A 16,653-nucleotide genomic window follows, 5' to 3' on the forward strand; every position below is an offset into this window, starting at 1 on the left:
CAAAACGTGTCTCGATTTCCAAGAACGAGTCTCGATCTCTAACGACATGTCTCGATTCCCAAAAACGTGTTTCGATTCAATTGAGGGGGCTTTAATACGAGTTCAAACCGAAATACGTACCGAAATACGTACGTTATTTAAAAAAGCAAAGCCTTATATAAAAGCTATCCGCTATCCTATTATATTATATATTGAAGAGATAGAAAACGAGCGCGCTTTGAGTTATACAAGCACGCGGGAAATTGCTTGAGTCCGAGAAAAGGGATCCGAGAAAAGTACTAATCATAAAGAAAGTAAAATTAAATGTGCCATTATTTTGGCCCGCTTTTCACGTAAATTATGGAGGACTTATTTTTAAACTTGCGAAAGTTACCTCGAAGTCTTTGTTTACGAAACAAAGCTACCGCTATATCTGTTACGTTGTTGTCATTGAGTTGTTCGTAAGCCTAATAAAAACTAACTTCGAACCAAGGAAATTTCCTCAAAAGTCATAACGAAGGAAATAACGAAGATTAATTGAATAATTCCGATAGGATACAGTAAGCAAAACTTCCAAACACATAAATGTAATACTCAAAATTAAGAACCAAAACAAAAGTGATAGAGACACAATTGTTGTTAATTAAACGAAAAGACAATTGTGGTTAATTAAACGGTTCTAGCTTAAGACAAAAAAAAAAAAAAAAAAAAAAAAAACACAAAAAAAAAACAAAAAAAAAACAAAAAAAAAACCATTCACAATGCTACCAATCGAATCTCAGCCGTTCGTAGCTGCATGTTCCTTAAACGTGCAGACAGGAGAGAGGAAACGAAAAAACTTAACAAATATTAAAATAAAGTTACAATCAAACGTACGAAAAATAAACTGCACTAGACGCTGAATAGAGTGTGTGCGGCCGTGTGACTCAAAACTCTTGAGATATGACTAACAATGAAACAGTCGCCATGTTGGTTGAGCAAAACTGTGAAAACTTATTCCAAACTTATGCCATACTGATACATGAAACTTTAACCATGCCTTTTTTGTTTATACTGCGTTCTCGTTGCAAAAATGAGGGCGTATGTATGCATCATATTTCTATCAGTCTTGAGATAGTCATTTTTGAATTCAGGAGAAGAACGGAAGGATTGAGACGTTATATATAAAAGATATTAGATGCTCCAATTTAAAATTCAAAGACAAGAAATGCCTAATCAAATGTGTGCTGAGAAAAATGGAAATGAGGAAATATAACTCAGCACAGAAAATAAAGCCCGAAAGAAAAAAAGATAAAGCCTTTAGTCTCTTGCTTTCTTTTATATATTGTCCACAACAAGTCTGTTTGTCGTTGTTACACTTTGTTCCACTAGTCCAGCATACAAATTTCTTTTCTTTTTTCTTCTCTTTTTGCCGTCACCGCCACATTTATAGTTTTCATTTCACACATTCAGGATCATTACTAATTGTTTCTTAAATCACACGAGAGGAATACTTCCTCGATTTCCAAAAAGCCTCCTCGATCGTCCCTCGTCCATTAAAACCCCCTCGATTGAATCGAGACTCGTTTTTGGGAATCGAGACATGTCGTTAGAGATCGAGACTCGTTCTTGGAAATCGAGACACGTTTTGAAAATCGAGACTCGTTTTGAAAATCGAGACTCGAAGACCAGTATCCTTGAGAGATCCGTATCAACCAGTGGCTGGACTTGCCCAGCCTTGCATGGAAATCCGGCTCTTGTCTTTCGAGAAGTCTCTCGAATAGACCCTTTTTGCTTCGTGGTCACGTGGTCTGAAATGGGTAAACAAAATGAAATCCAATATGGCGGACACTGGTGTGGTTTGGCGAAAATCACTTTCATTTTTACCTGAAATTTCGTATCCAAATGTACTTGAGCACTTAAAAGGCTGTGGTAAAAAGAACATTGGTGAAAAAGGATACAAATTCTTTGCCGAAGCTTATATTCACGATGTACATGTTGACAAAATGCCAGGAAGTATTCATACGACGAAAGTCAAGGCACAGTGCTATCGAAGCCAGAGGAAAACGGAATCCCCGCATTCAATGGAGCTAGAAGTTGGGACTGAAGATAAAAAAACTAAAATAATCAAAGCCAAATGTTCGTGCAAAGCCGGGTAAGAGCCACGTGAATTTCTGTGTTAAGTTTTAAATTGTTTCAATTTATTCAATGTTTCCATTTGTGGCAAATGAAGCGATCGGCATACTATAAGTTCAGTGCCGAAGTTTATCCGATATTTATTGATCAATACGATGAGTAATATCGATTTTTTGTTTTGTTCACAAGGAATGGAGGACACTGTAATCACTTATTTGGATTATTGTATACGCTGAATCACTGGTTTATGTTAAATCTCAATGAGATTCCAGCAGACAAAACATGCACAAGTATGCCACAGACTTGGCATAAGCCTAGGGGTCCGCAAATTCAACCTGAACCAGTTATGAGCTGCTTTTTTGACTGTGCAGACACAGATAAAAAGGGAGAAAGAAAGAAACCACCTGTTCACTGCAAAATTTACGATGCCAGATCAACAGAACTAAAAGGTGAAAGTTGGAATAGAGAGACAGTGTTTAAGGAATGTTCTCAACTCAGCAATCGCGATAAAAACCTCCTGCATCCTACCTTTTGTTGGATCAAGAACCAACAAATCTCATTAACACTGCTATTGGCAATGTTCCCATCGGGTCATACCTGGGTTATCAGTTTTTTGATGAAAACAATGAAGAAATACAGTTTGTGTTTGATAGGCGAGAAGAAAACATCAGAAGTGAGAGTGATGTATTGAAGTATGTAAAGCCATTCCCTAGTTTACCAGTAGGTGCAATTGACAATATTCCCTTTGTGCCTCCTGAAAATCTTACGCCTGAAGAAGTAAGAGTTTTATCATCTATAACATTAACTCTTGAGAGGGCTCAGGAACTCTTTGACAAAACTGTAGGACAATCATTACTTCCTGAATGGTTTGAAGCAAGAAAGAAAAGACTAACAGCCTCAAATTTTGGTGCAGTACTTCACCGTAAGAAAAAACCAACAGAGTCATTTTTGCAAAGCATTTTTGATCCTAAAGACCTGTCAAATGTAGAGTCAATAAGGCATGGGAGACAAAATGAGCTGAAAGCACGAGCTATATATGCATGTGAAATGCAAAAGAAAAACAAAAAAATTCACTGTCTTTGAGGCAGGGCTTGCTGTCAATCCTTCACTGCCTTTCCTTGGTGCAACACCAGATGCAAAAGTATTTGATCCAACAGAAAAAGAGCCATTTGGGCTTCTAGAGATCAAATGCCCTTTCACTTGGAGGGACATGACCTTTGAAGATGCTTGTCAGGACCCAAAGTTTACCTGTGAGATTGTTGATGGAAAGTACTGCTTAAAGAAGAACCATAAGGCTGGATACTATGCACAAGTGCAGGGACAGCTTGCTTTGTCAAAAGCAAGGTGGTGTGATTTTGCAGTCTATTTAACAGTATCTAAAGAAATGAATGTACAAAGAGTCTATTTTGATGAGGCATACTGTGATCAAGTTCTGCCTAAACTGAAAGACTTTTATTTCAGGCATGCTTTACAGTTCCTTGTATGATAAACTGTTTAGTGTTACACCCTCAGTAATTACTGTTATGCAAATAATATTTGGTTGTGGTACAGAATGCCTGAATAGAAGTTAGTCATTTGAATAAATGCAGGTGGTTAAAACTTACAAGGAATAATATACAGCTGTTAAAGTGTTTCAAGACAATGTTCAAGGTTTTAAAATTTTTATTTCAAACATGGGGTTTACACCTTGATAACTATTATGACCTATTTAAACCACATTCCATTCCCTGTAATAGTTCATCATTCCCTTAGTTAAGGAACGTGTCATATCAGTGTGTTGTAGGCTCCACTTTTGCTGAATTGTATAACAACAGGATGGCAGGTATTAGTCTGCTACTCTAAAATAGGGTCCATGAAGTTACTTATTACACAGCAGACTGTCCAAAGTTGGTTAACAGTACCAAGTAAGGATATAGGTAATGGCTTTGAAAAAATCCCAAACCTCCTGACTTTTCCTATGGCTCTTTCTACATGTATTCTATGTTGAGCAATTGTTTGAGTTTTTAATACATCTGACTCTTGAAACTGAGCTTCTGAGCCCAAAAATGGTGGTATATTTAATTGCAAACCAATACCCTTTAATTCACTCTCTATGTCAAAACCTTTATCAGCCATTATGGAGTCAGTAGGTAATATTTCCCTAAGTGATAACTTCCTTTCTAGAATATTCAAAAACCCAGACCTTGTTACTATTTGCTTGTCAGATATAGACCCAGTATATAGCTGTGATATAAAAATAAACCCTCCTTTGGCATCAACTCCCACAAGGCTCTTTAAAGTATTAGTACTCTTATATGATGAGTAACTCTGTGACTGTTTTACAAAAGATGAAGGTGTCTCTATCTTGAGTTCTGTACAATCAATGATAATGATATTATTGGGGTATTTTTCTTTAAAATCTGAGGGCATATTGTTAAGTAAAATATTTCTGTGGGGCCACATCTTAAGCTCTCCTAAGTGAATATACAAATAATTTAACCATGTGGTTATCATATTACTTACAGATCCCTCAGCAATGTTAAAACGAAATGACAAATCAGTGACAGTGAGTCCTAATTTAAGCCTCATCATGAATAGTAAAAATTCATCTTCCAGATCTAACTTGTGTTTTCTTGCCTTATTTCCACTTCTGCCATTCCCTTCATATTCAGTATCACCATCCAACTCTCCACTACTAGAATTATCATCACTTTTACTGTCCTCAGAATCTGAATGCTTGGTTTCCTGTATTGACTTGAACAAAGCTGAAGTATCTATACGATTATTGCGTGCTTGGTCTGTTCCCCAGTATACAATGTTTTCTCTTTTTAATCCCGGTACTACAAATTCAAGAAATTCCTTAAACTGCATGTAGTTTTTGAATCCAGTGTGATGTGAGAAAAACCTCTCTCCTTTTTTGGAAGTAGGGCACCTTGTTTTTAACATTTTTATTGATAGTTGGTGAGAACATGGGATGTCCAAATCTGTTTGATTGCCACGATTTGCTGTAGATTCTGAAGCCATATCATAAAATCCTTCTCCTTCAGAGGCTGATTCTGTTTCTTCATCTTTAAGCATTTCTCTTTTCCTTTGAAGTTGTTCTCTTCTGACTGATAGAGGTCTTTCATTGCTCTCTCTATAAATGAAAAAGGAAAATTGTATTAAAATTTTAAGTACATATTAGCCTTCATTCATAGTAATGTATGGCAGGGAGGGAGGGGGGGGGGGGGGGGGAGGGGGCAGATGACATTTGGGGGGGGATCACAATTTTTTTAATGAGTTTAGGGGGTCTCTCTTTTTTGAAGACTGCAGATTTTGAGTTCATGTCTAAATTTTTATTGGCCTATTCTAGGGAAGGGGCGTTCAAGAATTTTTTTCTTATCACAAGGGGGATCTTAAATTTTCCTTGTGTAAAAAAATCAGTTCCCACCCCTGTCATACATTATGACTGGAGACTTATTATATATTATGTCTTCAGTAGTTTCTCCTTAATTTCAAAGGTAGATTAGTACCGTAACCTACGTTTTGGACCACGAAAAAATCGAGGGACATGCTTCTTCCTTCAGTCGTCTAGATTTGCTGTCTAAGAACTTGTAGTCCGTATCTAAAAAATGTGAAGAGCAAACTTTTGTGCTGGGTGTTATCCTGAAGTCTTTACTTGGATCTCTCTTTATTCTTGACGTCCACTTCTACATTATAGACATAGGAAAAGGCGTTTGCTGAAGTGTTAAGCTTATATTAAAGTCCGGTATTTAAGTCTTAATGAAAGATTTCGTGAAGCGCACCCTTCAAGAGACGACATTGTAGTCTGTCAACACCTGATTGTTTGACAAAACTAAAAGAATTTTAACTCACCTTTTGAAGACTTTTGTCTTTTGGGAATCCATGAAATGAAAGCGTCGTATCGTTTGAACTATTATAACAATTGAACACGCAACAATAGTGAACCATTTTCGAGCTTTTAATTTTCCACTTCGATAGTATTTGGCTGAAGCGTGCTTGAAGCGTGCGTGTGTTTACCCATTTCAGACCACGTGACCGATCGGTGACGTAGGAAGCTGAAAGGGTCTATTGGTTGAAGCGAAGCGAGATTTTGGAGGAGAAAAATAGCTTGTTCTCCGTAAAAACAATCGAGTCTGCAACACAGGCTAGAAATTGCAGTTGTAGATTAGAACATAGTATTTAAAATGAGGCGGTGGACTCGGCGCGGAAAGTCTACTTCCTTTCCTGCCTTGGTTCCTTTGATCAAAGGGAAGGGTCGTTTGCCTGATCCTTTTTCTTTCTTTCTTGATTATTTTTCTCTTGTGTTAGTTTTCTGCGCATTCTTTTTTTCCTCCGTTCTTCCTTAGTTTCTTTCTCTCTCTTTCTTTCATTCTTATTTTACTTACAGCGCATTCTAGGCCGTTTGCAAGATGGCGTCGTTTTACTAAAAGATTACTATTTAATTTTTTATTGCTTAAAAGAACAGCTGTTTTTAAACCAAAAAGAGTATATAAGGAAAGTAAATGACACCACATTGCAAGCGGCCAATAAAAACACAGTATTAGTTTCGTTAATATATCGTGTGTCATTCTGCATCGCAATCTAATATCATATGATCCTTTTTATCAGTTTTCATCTGTAATATTTCCGTCGACTGACTTTACGATCGTGTAACCTTTGACCCTCCAGTTCTAAACATGGCGGTTACACTCCTCTCTAAGGCACTCTTTCTTTTCGTCTTCTCTGTATTTTCTAGCATTTGTTTTACGGGAGAGTGTTATACTCCATGCTACACGACCAAGATGAGGTCAATCCCAGCCAACCATTTGATGTACAAGAAAGCTAAACCGTTAGTGATCGGACACAGAGGCAACCTACGGAAATACCAAGAAAACACGTTAGAAGGATTCACTAGTCTTCTGGAGACAAATGCTGACGGCTTTGAGCTAGATATCTATTTGACCAAGGACGAAGAATTAGTGGTTTTTCATGACGATAACACAATGGTATGGCTAGTGAAATTATTTGTAGACAGGTTTTTGATGGTTCATAATTCGTTAACAGCTAACATGATCAGGCCTCGTTTGGTGGATTCGTTACTGAATATTTGCTGTAAATGATTGATATCATGCAGAGTGCATGTAATGCTGATTATTTGAACCCGCGAAAAAGCTCTTGTGCTAAATAGTATCAATCTTATCAATTCTAGAAATTTACTATCTAGCTTTAATGTCACAATATTAAGAGGCTTTTTCGTTGGACATCAAAGCTTAGTCCCTGATCAAACAACATTAACTCAGACACGCTGTGATTTGGAAGAAAGTGAATTATTTTCAGTATTTTCGCATGCGCATGCGCCAGGGATTTCTAATTCTTACGTTCAACAGTTCGACAATCGTTTGTGTTGACTGCGACAAAAACAGTGAAAACACAAAATTAAAACTCTCCTCCGTAGTGTGTTTTTATTCATAACGATTCAAAAACAATCTAAGCACATGTAAGCATATGGTGAACATATTGCCATAGCCAGGGACTATACTGCTATACTGAAACCACACATTTCCCTTCTTTCAACAGAAATTAACTGGAGTAAGCAAGACCATGTGGGAAACAACCGCAGAAGAGCTAACTAAGATTGAACTGCCCAAGTCTTTGAATTACGGTAAGTTGATCGCACCACAGGTAGCCTAAACAAACTTGAATTTTACCAAATGATATATTGTTCTTTACAGATGGTAATGTTTACAATTATTCTAAGCGTCGTCCTATTCCAATGCTGAGAGATGTGCTGAATGCTATGAAGGAGAGTGACAAACTCATGTACCTAGAGGTAAAACACATATATATACACACGCCTTGTTTTGAGTTGCTCAAGACATTATCAACTTCTTGAGTCGGTATGGACGCGATAGAGCTGACAGTTTTACAGCACGTATATTGACACGGTGCGACATGCATGCCGTAACAGTGAAATGGCTCAGTTTCCATAAAAATAATCAGGTATGAATGGTAGACGTACGGTACGGTTTTAAAGCACGTACACAGTACGACATGCCGTAATATCAAAATGGCTTCCCATTGTATTTGAGTAATTCATTCAATCACAACGTGTAGGTGCGGTTAACGTACGTCTACGGAGTTTCCCTATCGACTCCCACCTGATGGTAAGCTTTTTTTCAAAACCGCAGATCAAGCCATCCAGACTGCGCGATCTAAGAGAGAGCTATAACGTGGGACGTAAAGTGGCACAAGTGGTTAAAGAAATGGGATTGGTTAACCAGGCATCTATTATATCGTTTGATCCCATCAAGAGTCTTGCAGCACATCTTGAAAATCCTAACATTCCCACAGGTTTCTTCTACCAACCAAATTACTGGCTTCCATCATGGTTCGACGGAGTATACAAGCAGGTGTCTCAAGTCCCAGGCATGGAAGAATGCATCAAACGAATCCCAAATGGAACAGCATTCATCAAAGGCCTGTTCCAAACTGGAGATGTACCAAAAGCTATCAATGCCACTTTCTTGGACATGAACTACAAGATTTACGATAACCCTCTCTACTCGAACAACACATTCCAGACCCTGAGGAATAACTACAGCCCTAACATCAGCGCTGGAGCATATACGATATATAGTATGAAAAATAGCAAACAGGAGGATGTTGGTCAGGATGCAGTGATTGACAGTTTGGTGAAGCAAGGGGCGGAGCGACTCATCACAGATGATGTATATAGACTGCTCGCTAAGCTAGGTCGTCCCCAGAAGCATCCTACAGCTACAGCTTCCAAGAATGAAACATTCTTGCTTAACGTGGCTTTTCTCGTGATGTTTATCGTCCTTTTCATCAAGTAAGCGTCCTTAAGCCTCACTTTCCTGATGATCACGGACGAGCTGATCAAGAGAATCGCCGGCTCATCATTGGAAGTTAACTTTGAACTAGAGCTGGCTAATGTTCTATTTTCAGGGGGAACAATAAGAATATAATATGTATGATTACTGATCTGATTAAGCAAAACTGGTTTCTTTTTCATATAACCCAGTGTTTAGGGACTGGTCATAAAGTACAGGGGGTGGGGGCAAAATCAGAATACAATCAGTGTTTTTTTATCTTGGCCCATTATAAAATGATGCTGGAAATATGATGACCAACCCCAGTTTAGAAGCAAAATTGCAGATGTGATCCACCCCTGAAAAAAGGATCCACTGATCAGATTTACCTATACTATTCAATCTAAATCCCAAAAGAATTTTCTTGGTTGCACATGTCTACCACTTCTTGTAACATTGACTGTTTCGGCTTCTTCTTTCTCTCTGTCATCGTTTTTCTCACTATCAGTAATTCCTATTTCATGAGTAGCAATAACAGTTTCTTCGTCGCTATCCAAATCTTCAGTATATCCTCATCAGTGTCCTCACATGAATTATCATCATCTTCAGTGTCCTCGCGTGAAGTACCATCTTCGTCATGCTCTTCCTCTGTTGTAGTTGTCGTAGTGTTTAAAAGCTGCATAGACAGCCAAGCATTTATTAATTGGACTTTCTCACTTTTGTACATTTTTCGCTTAAGCAAGTTGTGCTTTTTTAAAAGAGGTCCAAGACCGCAACCCTCTGCTTTTTAAGCATTCCGCTTTCTTGTGTGTTTTTCCAGTCATAGTCTTCGTATACTTTAAGTTTCTCTGCTTCCTTATTTTTTTCTTTTCATTTGCCCTTTTAATTTTTTCATTCGAAGGTACTGCAGATGTTCTACATACTTCCTAACCAGATCTTCTGCAGCTGCAAATTTTGCCCCCCCCTCCCTCCCCCCCCCCCCTCCCTACTCCCCATACTTTATGACCAGTTGGTAGCCGCACAAACACGGACCAACCAACTGCGGAATTGCCGAAATAAACTGCTGATTTGACGCTTTCTGAAATGATAACACTGAACTAAATAAATGTAGGATTTTTGGTGTTCAATGTTTCCTCTGTATACTATATATTAGTCTTATATAGTCCCACTCATGTCCCACTCATGACTGTTGGATATTCGGTATTGAGGATTTTACCTACGTCACACTCGGCTTGACTATTCAAATACACCAAAAAGCAATGGACAGAAAAACCCTGAAAAATATCAACGTTTCTCTCATTTTTGATGTGATTTAACGGCTTCCGTCCCCACAAAAGATGAATGATTCATAAATGTCTTTTCAATGATGTTTAGACATCCCTGCTGACAGCATTTTAAATCTCTTTTTGGATTATGCAAATAACTAGCAGTAAGTCTTTGTTGGGCATTGAATAGATTTGCATAAATTTCAATTGTTTTTCTGTTTCTTGATGAGGCGGGAGCATTAACTTCGCTTTCCCAAGAGTCTGAATTCGCTTTGTTGCTTACCTTGTACTCATTCACCTATGAAGCTCATGAAGAAATCAAGTTGACCAATGTCTTGTCTAAAGCCAGGACTCGGCTATTTGCCGATGTTTTGGTCTCTCTTCGCAGGAATTGCACTGGCCATTTGCTACACAATCGCCACTTCTAGAGGCCATATTTATCCTTACGTTCCTGCCATAAGTGACACAGGTCTGAAGATCCCAGAGAATGCTTTATTCTCTGAAAGCTTCAACTTCATTGCTTACTCAGTCTTGGTGCTAATGGTGATTCGCTATTTCCAAGTTCGGGAGATTCTAGCGACAGGAACAGTCGAAGAACTCAAAGGAAATACACTTCAGAAACTAAATCAAGGTTCTATAGTCCTAGGATCTTTGAGCGCATTCGGCGCTACTCTGGTGGGGAATTTTAAATCAGAAAGGGTAAGACATTTTCAAATTATTCTATAAGTGATCTTAGTTTTATTTTACGAGCCTATTTATTTTTAAAAGCCGTCTTTCAACACTGAGAAGGTGTGTTTTATAGCGAAGTCACAGCCATATATAATCCAACATATGATACTGTTGATTTATGTGCTAACTGCATCAACACTCGACTTCAAACATAGCTTAGATATCGACATGAAGTTCATTTCTAACTGCAATAACTGAAATGAACACTCTAGTCGGTTAATAATAGATATATTTAAGATACCATATATATGTTTATGTGTTAAGGGAATCACTTAAGGGTTTTTATTCAATGACGCTGTAAGTCATCCATGTGCAATGATCCAGAACAACAACCACTATAGTACTTAGTATTTTTGACCATTAAAATGAATTTAGAAACATATTTTACTCTTACGCTCACCGTTTTATTGTTTCGGATGGACCAAATTCACTACAGGTACTTCTGAAAATACGTACGGTTCATATTTAGTCTAGAGGTAAACACCGTTGGTTTTGTTTCACACCATTTTACTCAGTTTTTTTAGTAAAGAATCATTAGATTTTGAAGTTCTATTCTTGCTGATCTTGTACGTGTCCCTTTTGAATTCCTCACGACCTCCTTTATGCTTCCAAAACATTATAGAAATTAAACTTTTATACTTGATTTTTATCTCAAACGTCGCTTTTTTTATAACAAATAAAATGATGGCCAATTTTTTTGTCGTGACATTAGTCGAGCAACAAGTAAAAAACCATAAACCACCAATGAATGGCTCTAGCCACCACGGTTGGTCCGGTTTTAATCGCACCATTTTTTACCTTCAGAACCATTTGTCCCCTTCGTAAAAAACATTTATTACACCTTTGGAGTAAATAATCGGACTACTGTCCAAGTGGTGACAAAGGCCTGCAAATGCTTGATTGTTTGTCAAGGGTCTTTAGGTTTCTACAGATCAATAGAATGTTCCATGTAGGATAGAATTGTGCATCGATCGGTCCACTAAAAGGAATAAACTACGATAACGAACTGGGATTTGCTACCATTTTTGCGATAAAACAATTTTAGGGTAAACCATTTTTCTGATAAAAGGGAAAAGAGAATTAGTATTAACCGGTTTGGTAATATCTTTTTCCTCTTTTCCATGCGTGAAAACTGTACTAAAACAAATTGAAGGGGTTTGGTGGACGTCAAAGGCATCATGACCAAAGTGGGTTTGCTAGCAAGTGCGCCTAATATACTGAATTTCCCGTGTTTGAATGATCGACAGACAACAGTTTTAAAGCAGTGTTGTATGAATTTTTCGCCTTTCGTGGCCGTGATTTAAGATAAGTGTAAAATCGCGATCTGTGTTTTACCATGAGATGCCTTAATATCATGTACCATTGCGAGGCAACGAGAACACCCCCGCAGAATGTGTCTTTCTTACGCATAACATCGTCGTTAAGCAATGATTCAAAACTACCTTCCTTCCAGTGTACAAAAAGATTAGATACTTAGCCTAACAAAGACTCAAAATTGACATTAAATGGCTATTTTATAAGGCTAAAATCTCGGCGAAAAAAACGGCGAAAAAACGGCCCTTTGATACAGAGTTATATGTCTTATATATCATGCGGAATTTATTCATTCAAATGGCTATCTTTCCCTGAGTTAACATTGATCTATTACATAAATTTATCCATCGCTAAAGACCTGGCAATGCACAAGCACTACTAAAACTGGAAAATATCATAATCTTTTCAAAAAATAACGATTCTCGTGAACCTTAAAACTGAATCGAGAGGCTCCCCTCGTTATTTTTTTAATGGACGAATGATTCCTTGGTATTTTGTTCAAAAAATTCATTTCATAAATATTTTATATATTTTTAAGAAAATATTTCAGACCCAGGCGTAGATTTGAACTCGAGTCAAAGTCAAACGAGATGAATAGTAATAGTTAGATGATTATACTTGGCCGACAAAAAGGGGCATTGGGCGGTTTTGACCAAAAAATTCTCTTTATTCACTGAAGCATTATGAGGATCATCCGTATCCTCAAGTCGAGGAATGATCCTCAACTTCAGGCAATTAATTGTATTTTACCGGGCTGTCATCATATCTTAACCAGCTCTGTACCCCATTTTTTCTCGTTCTACAGGAACATCATGCTATGATGGTAGTTCATGATATTGGAAGTATATGCTTGTTTTCTGGAGGTACGTTTTATTTCTGGGCCCAGACGATCATCACTTATAACTTCGCCAAGGCTGGTTACAATACCATGTGTATGTTTGGCGTACGTTTATTCTTGACTATCCTTACCTCCATCTGTGGCTTGACGTTCTTCCTGGCCGAGATCCCTGCCTACAAGGCGTTCATCAGAAGCGGTACCAAAAACAGCATCCAGCAATGGAAACCCGAGAATGCTGGCTACGCTCTCCATGTTCTCAGTAATGTTTGTGAATGGGTTGGTACGTCTTGCTTCGCCATCTTGGTGTCCACGTTCTTCAAAGAATTTCAGAAAATTTCTCTTAGTGTTCATTGTAGTTTAGATGGATATAGTAGTCTATCTGTAGAGAAATATTCAACATTTGGGCGCATCAATAGTGAAACTGGGGACGACAGTGATCAGTAGTGTTCAAGAAAACACGGTCTTGTTTGGTAGAAGGTAGCAAGAAAGACTCAACCAAAAACACTGAATAATCAGATTTGATATCACTAAAAATAATCACTTTCTATTTAGGTCATGTCATAGATCCTTGTGGTTCTTTTGGTATGACTCCTGTTAATTACGTCATATTCCTACATGCTTACAAAGAAAACACTATAATATATTTAATACGTTTATTTCATCTCTTGGTAAAAGTCTCTCAATCTACCTTCTTCCAATTGAGGACACATTTAGTTTTAATTTTCACTTATTCCCAGGGTTTCAATGACATGTTTTCGTGTTAGTCATTTTTGTTCAATATGACAATGGCGTCGAGAGAGAGATATTTCTTTGGTCTAATACTCTCATATCATGTCGGAATAATCAATAGATATTAATACTATAAATATTATCCTAATACAAGTTATTGGGTCTCGAAGCATTCTATAGGATAATAGTATTCTAAACGTTATTTTTATGGTATTTAATAAAAGGGATTAAAGCGAGTGGAATATCGTAAGGGGATTACCGTACTTGTTAACTGTCGTTTATTGTCATTTGAAGGGTAGCAATTCCTTCGTCTTTGTACAGATCTGAATGTCATATTTATTTTTGCCTATTTTTACTGGTTGTATGAATAAATATGAATAAAGGTGAAGGCTGAATTTGTTTTCCTCATTTGTTTCATGTAGGGGCCAGAATAACAGAGGGACTTGTCTGAATAGGACCCAATCTAATATGGGGTCCAGACCCATCTCAGGAAAATAAACCGAGCTATAATGAGAGGTGCAAATAAGATGGGTCGAAATATAATCTTATCAATAATAATAATAATAATAATAATAATAATAATAATAATAATAATAATAATGGAACTTATATAGCGCACATATCAAAATTCATGGCGCTTCACAATAAGAAATAAAATAAATACCAGACGTATGTTACAATATTAATGAAATGTCATAGTTCATTGATGTTCACTTTGAACCAGAGGAGACAAAGTTCTTGAACAAATGAGTTTTCAGTTCTTTTTTAAATAATTGGATTGAAGAACTTTTCCTAATTTGAAGTGGGAGGTCATTCCACAGTTTAGGGCCAGCAACGTAAAAAGATCTGTCACCATAGGTCACCAGACGAGATCTTTTTTCTTCTAGATACTCCATGGTTGTAGATCTGAGAGTGCGCAAATTTTTCCTCGGTTTTATAGCATCAGCCAGGTATGGGGGAGCCATATCATGCAAGCACTTGTACACAATGAGCAATATCTTGAATATAATTCGGAAACGGACAGGAAGCCAGTGCAATTTTATCAAAACTGGAGTGACATGATCAAATTTACTCGCTTGAACTACTAATCTAGCTGCACAGTTCTGAATATACTGAAGCCTTTTCAAAAGATATTTCGGGAGACCATAGTAGAGTGAGTTACAATAGTCCAACTTGGAGGTAATAAATGCATGAATCACACTCTCTGTAGAAGAATCAGTAAGAAACTTTCTAATTCTAGCAATGTTCCGGATGAAATAGAATGAGGACTTACAGACTTGCTTGATTTGTTCATGGCTACACAGGAACTTATCAAATTTAAAACCAAGGTTTGTGGCAGTTGAGGAAACATCAATCGCATCATCACCAATTTGAATGATCGGTGGGTCAATGTAGGCTTTAAATTTAGAGTGAATTAGCATAATTTCAGTTTTATCTCGATTCAACTTCAGATCATTTGCTTGCATCCACCTTTGAATATCTGCAACACACTTCTCAATGCATTCCTTTGCGTACAAAAGCTGTTGATGCGACTTATGACTGAAGGCAATGTAAAGTTGGGAATCATCCGCATAGAAATGATAACTCAGCCCATAGCTCCTGATGATGTCAGCTACCGGGGACGTATACAAAACATACAGAACCGGACCAAGCACTGATCCTTGAGGTACTCCAACATTTAGATCCCAAACAGAAGAGACAGCGTTATTGATTGCGACAAACTGTTTCCTATTTGTCAGATATGAATTGAACCACTTCAATACCATTCCTTTTATTCCAAAATTCTCAGACAGTCTTGACAGTAAGATCTTATGATTTACTGTATCAAACGCGGCCGACATATCCAAGAACACCAAGACCACTGCTTTGCCATTATCAATGGACATAAGGATGTCACTTTGGATTTTCAAGAGCGCCGTTTCTGTGCTGTGAGAAACCTTGTAGGCAGATTGGAATTCCTCTAAAAGACAATTGTCATTCAGATATTGATTAAGTTGAACAGCGACGACCTTCTCCATCAACTTAGAGGTGAATTTCAAGTTCGACACAGGACGAAAATTCACAAGCTGTTCACAGTCGGCTCCGGATTTCTTCAATATGGGTGTAATCCTGGCAATTTTTAAAGCATCAGGCATTATTCCATTGGTTAGACAGTGATTTACCAAACATGTTAGAAAAGACACAAGAATGTCACTACATTTTCCAAACACAAATGAAGGAACAGGATCCAAACTGCAAGAGATAAGAAATTTTAACAAGATTTGCATTTACTTAGCTATCACGTGATAACATTTGATTAATAAGATTAAACAATGGCTCTCTGATTGACAAGATTAAACAATTCCAACAATTTCTTTTTCCTTTTTTTTTCTTTCATTTTCGAAATACTTGAATATTATGCCGTATCTTTATCACCTAGTTGATGTTTTGGATTTAATTGCCATCAATAAATCTTGCGTTGCATAAATAATGCACTTGAAAGTCGTTGGAAAGAAAGACAACATTCTTGTTAAACATTTTATAGAATGATATCTAAGCCCTTCGCCTCTTGTAATATTCCATATGGTCTAGCGGTTAGGATTCCTGGCTTTCACCCAGGCGGCCCGGGTTTGACTCCCGGTATGGGAAAAAAGTTTTTTTAACATCAAATCCTCAATATATATCTACGAAAATGATAAAATCTTTTTGTGCAACAAAGTTATCTTTATTGTTTGTTATGATATATTTACATTTCTCAGTAGGAACTCTTCTAGGTACGACAAGATAACACCTAACATGTTTCGGAAAAACAAATATAAGCAAGTATAAGGAATTGACCAAAAACTGCTAAAAATGAAGCGATACTATAAAACACTAACTAATAAAAAAAAATCATTTGTAAATATTGTGACTG

General features: G+C 37.3%; 4 protein-coding genes and 1 non-coding gene across 6 annotated transcripts; 4 read left to right on the forward strand and 1 right to left on the reverse strand.

Annotated features, from left to right (window-relative positions):
* The first annotated feature begins 1,761 nt into the window (after positions 1–1,761).
* On the forward strand, positions 1,762–2,925 carry LOC148906103 (uncharacterized). Its single transcript, XM_089038835.1, has 2 exons — positions 1,762–2,113; positions 2,284–2,925. The coding sequence occupies exons 1-2, from the start codon at positions 1,788–1,790 to the stop codon at positions 2,783–2,785; spliced, it is 828 nt and encodes a 275-aa protein (XP_088894961.1). The 5' UTR covers positions 1,762–1,787; the 3' UTR covers positions 2,786–2,925.
* An 813-nt stretch (positions 2,926–3,738) lies between these two features.
* LOC148906104 (uncharacterized) lies at positions 3,739–6,494 on the reverse strand. 2 transcript variants are annotated; one of them, XM_089038832.1, is made up of 3 exons: positions 5,929–6,494; positions 5,596–5,762; positions 3,739–5,209 (listed from the first exon to the last, which is right to left on the reverse strand). In XM_089038832.1, exons 1-3 carry the CDS (start codon positions 6,022–6,024, stop codon positions 3,928–3,930), a joined length of 1,545 nt encoding a protein of 514 aa, XP_088894958.1. In that variant the 5' UTR covers positions 6,025–6,494; the 3' UTR covers positions 3,739–3,927. The 2 variants fall into 2 exon arrangements, with proteins under 2 accessions (XP_088894958.1, XP_088894957.1); XM_089038831.1 differs by lacking the exon at positions 5,596–5,762.
* Positions 6,495–6,640: 146 nt separating this feature from the next.
* Positions 6,641–9,843, forward strand: LOC116287812 (uncharacterized). The gene is made up of 4 exons (XM_031694510.2): positions 6,641–7,061; positions 7,633–7,717; positions 7,788–7,885; positions 8,244–9,843. Exons 1-4 carry the CDS (start codon positions 6,753–6,755, stop codon positions 8,907–8,909), a joined length of 1,158 nt encoding a protein of 385 aa, XP_031550370.1. The 5' UTR covers positions 6,641–6,752; the 3' UTR covers positions 8,910–9,843.
* A 520-nt stretch (positions 9,844–10,363) lies between these two features.
* On the forward strand, positions 10,364–14,155 carry LOC148906105 (DNA damage-regulated autophagy modulator protein 2-like). The gene is made up of 2 exons (XM_089039444.1): positions 10,364–10,849; positions 12,999–14,155. The coding sequence occupies exons 1-2, from the start codon at positions 10,481–10,483 to the stop codon at positions 13,473–13,475; spliced, it is 846 nt and encodes a 281-aa protein (XP_088895570.1). The 5' UTR covers positions 10,364–10,480; the 3' UTR covers positions 13,476–14,155.
* A 2,161-nt stretch (positions 14,156–16,316) lies between these two features.
* Trnae-uuc (transfer RNA glutamic acid (anticodon UUC)) lies at positions 16,317–16,388 on the forward strand. The gene has a single exon. It is a non-coding gene; the product is annotated as a tRNA-Glu (tRNA).
* The last annotated feature ends 265 nt before the right edge of the window (positions 16,389–16,653 follow it).

Source organism: Actinia tenebrosa, unplaced genomic scaffold, assembly GCF_029948245.1.
Source record: "Actinia tenebrosa isolate PJP-AT-01 unplaced genomic scaffold, QUT_ActTen_1.0 PGA_scaffold6__47_contigs__length_16458017, whole genome shotgun sequence".
Lineage (NCBI taxonomy): Eukaryota > Metazoa > Cnidaria > Anthozoa > Actiniaria > Actiniidae > Actinia > Actinia tenebrosa.

Coding starts and splice junctions, on each gene's coding strand:
- LOC148906103 (XM_089038835.1), top strand. CDS start 1,788: ATGAAATCCAATATGGCGGACACTGGTGTGGTTTGGCGAAAATCACTT. Junction 2,114..2,283: donor AAATGTTCGTGCAAAGCCGG/GTAAGAGCCACG, acceptor TTTGTTCACAAG/GAATGGAGGACACTGTAATC.
- LOC148906104 (XM_089038832.1), bottom strand. CDS start 6,024: ATGGTTCACTATTGTTGCGTGTTCAATTGTTATAATAGTTCAAACGAT. Junction 5,763..5,928: donor AAGACAAAAGTCTTCAAAAG/GTGAGTTAAAAT, acceptor TCTATAATGTAG/AAGTGGACGTCAAGAATAAA. Junction 5,210..5,595: donor ATTTTTTCGTGGTCCAAAAC/GTAGGTTACGGT, acceptor TTTCATTTATAG/AGAGAGCAATGAAAGACCTC.
- LOC116287812 (XM_031694510.2), top strand. CDS start 6,753: ATGGCGGTTACACTCCTCTCTAAGGCACTCTTTCTTTTCGTCTTCTCT. Junction 7,718..7,787: donor GCCCAAGTCTTTGAATTACG/GTAAGTTGATCG, acceptor TGTTCTTTACAG/ATGGTAATGTTTACAATTAT. Junction 7,886..8,243: donor ACAAACTCATGTACCTAGAG/GTAAAACACATA, acceptor TCAAAACCGCAG/ATCAAGCCATCCAGACTGCG.
- LOC148906105 (XM_089039444.1), top strand. CDS start 10,481: ATGTCTTGTCTAAAGCCAGGACTCGGCTATTTGCCGATGTTTTGGTCT. Junction 10,850..12,998: donor GGAATTTTAAATCAGAAAGG/GTAAGACATTTT, acceptor CTCGTTCTACAG/GAACATCATGCTATGATGGT.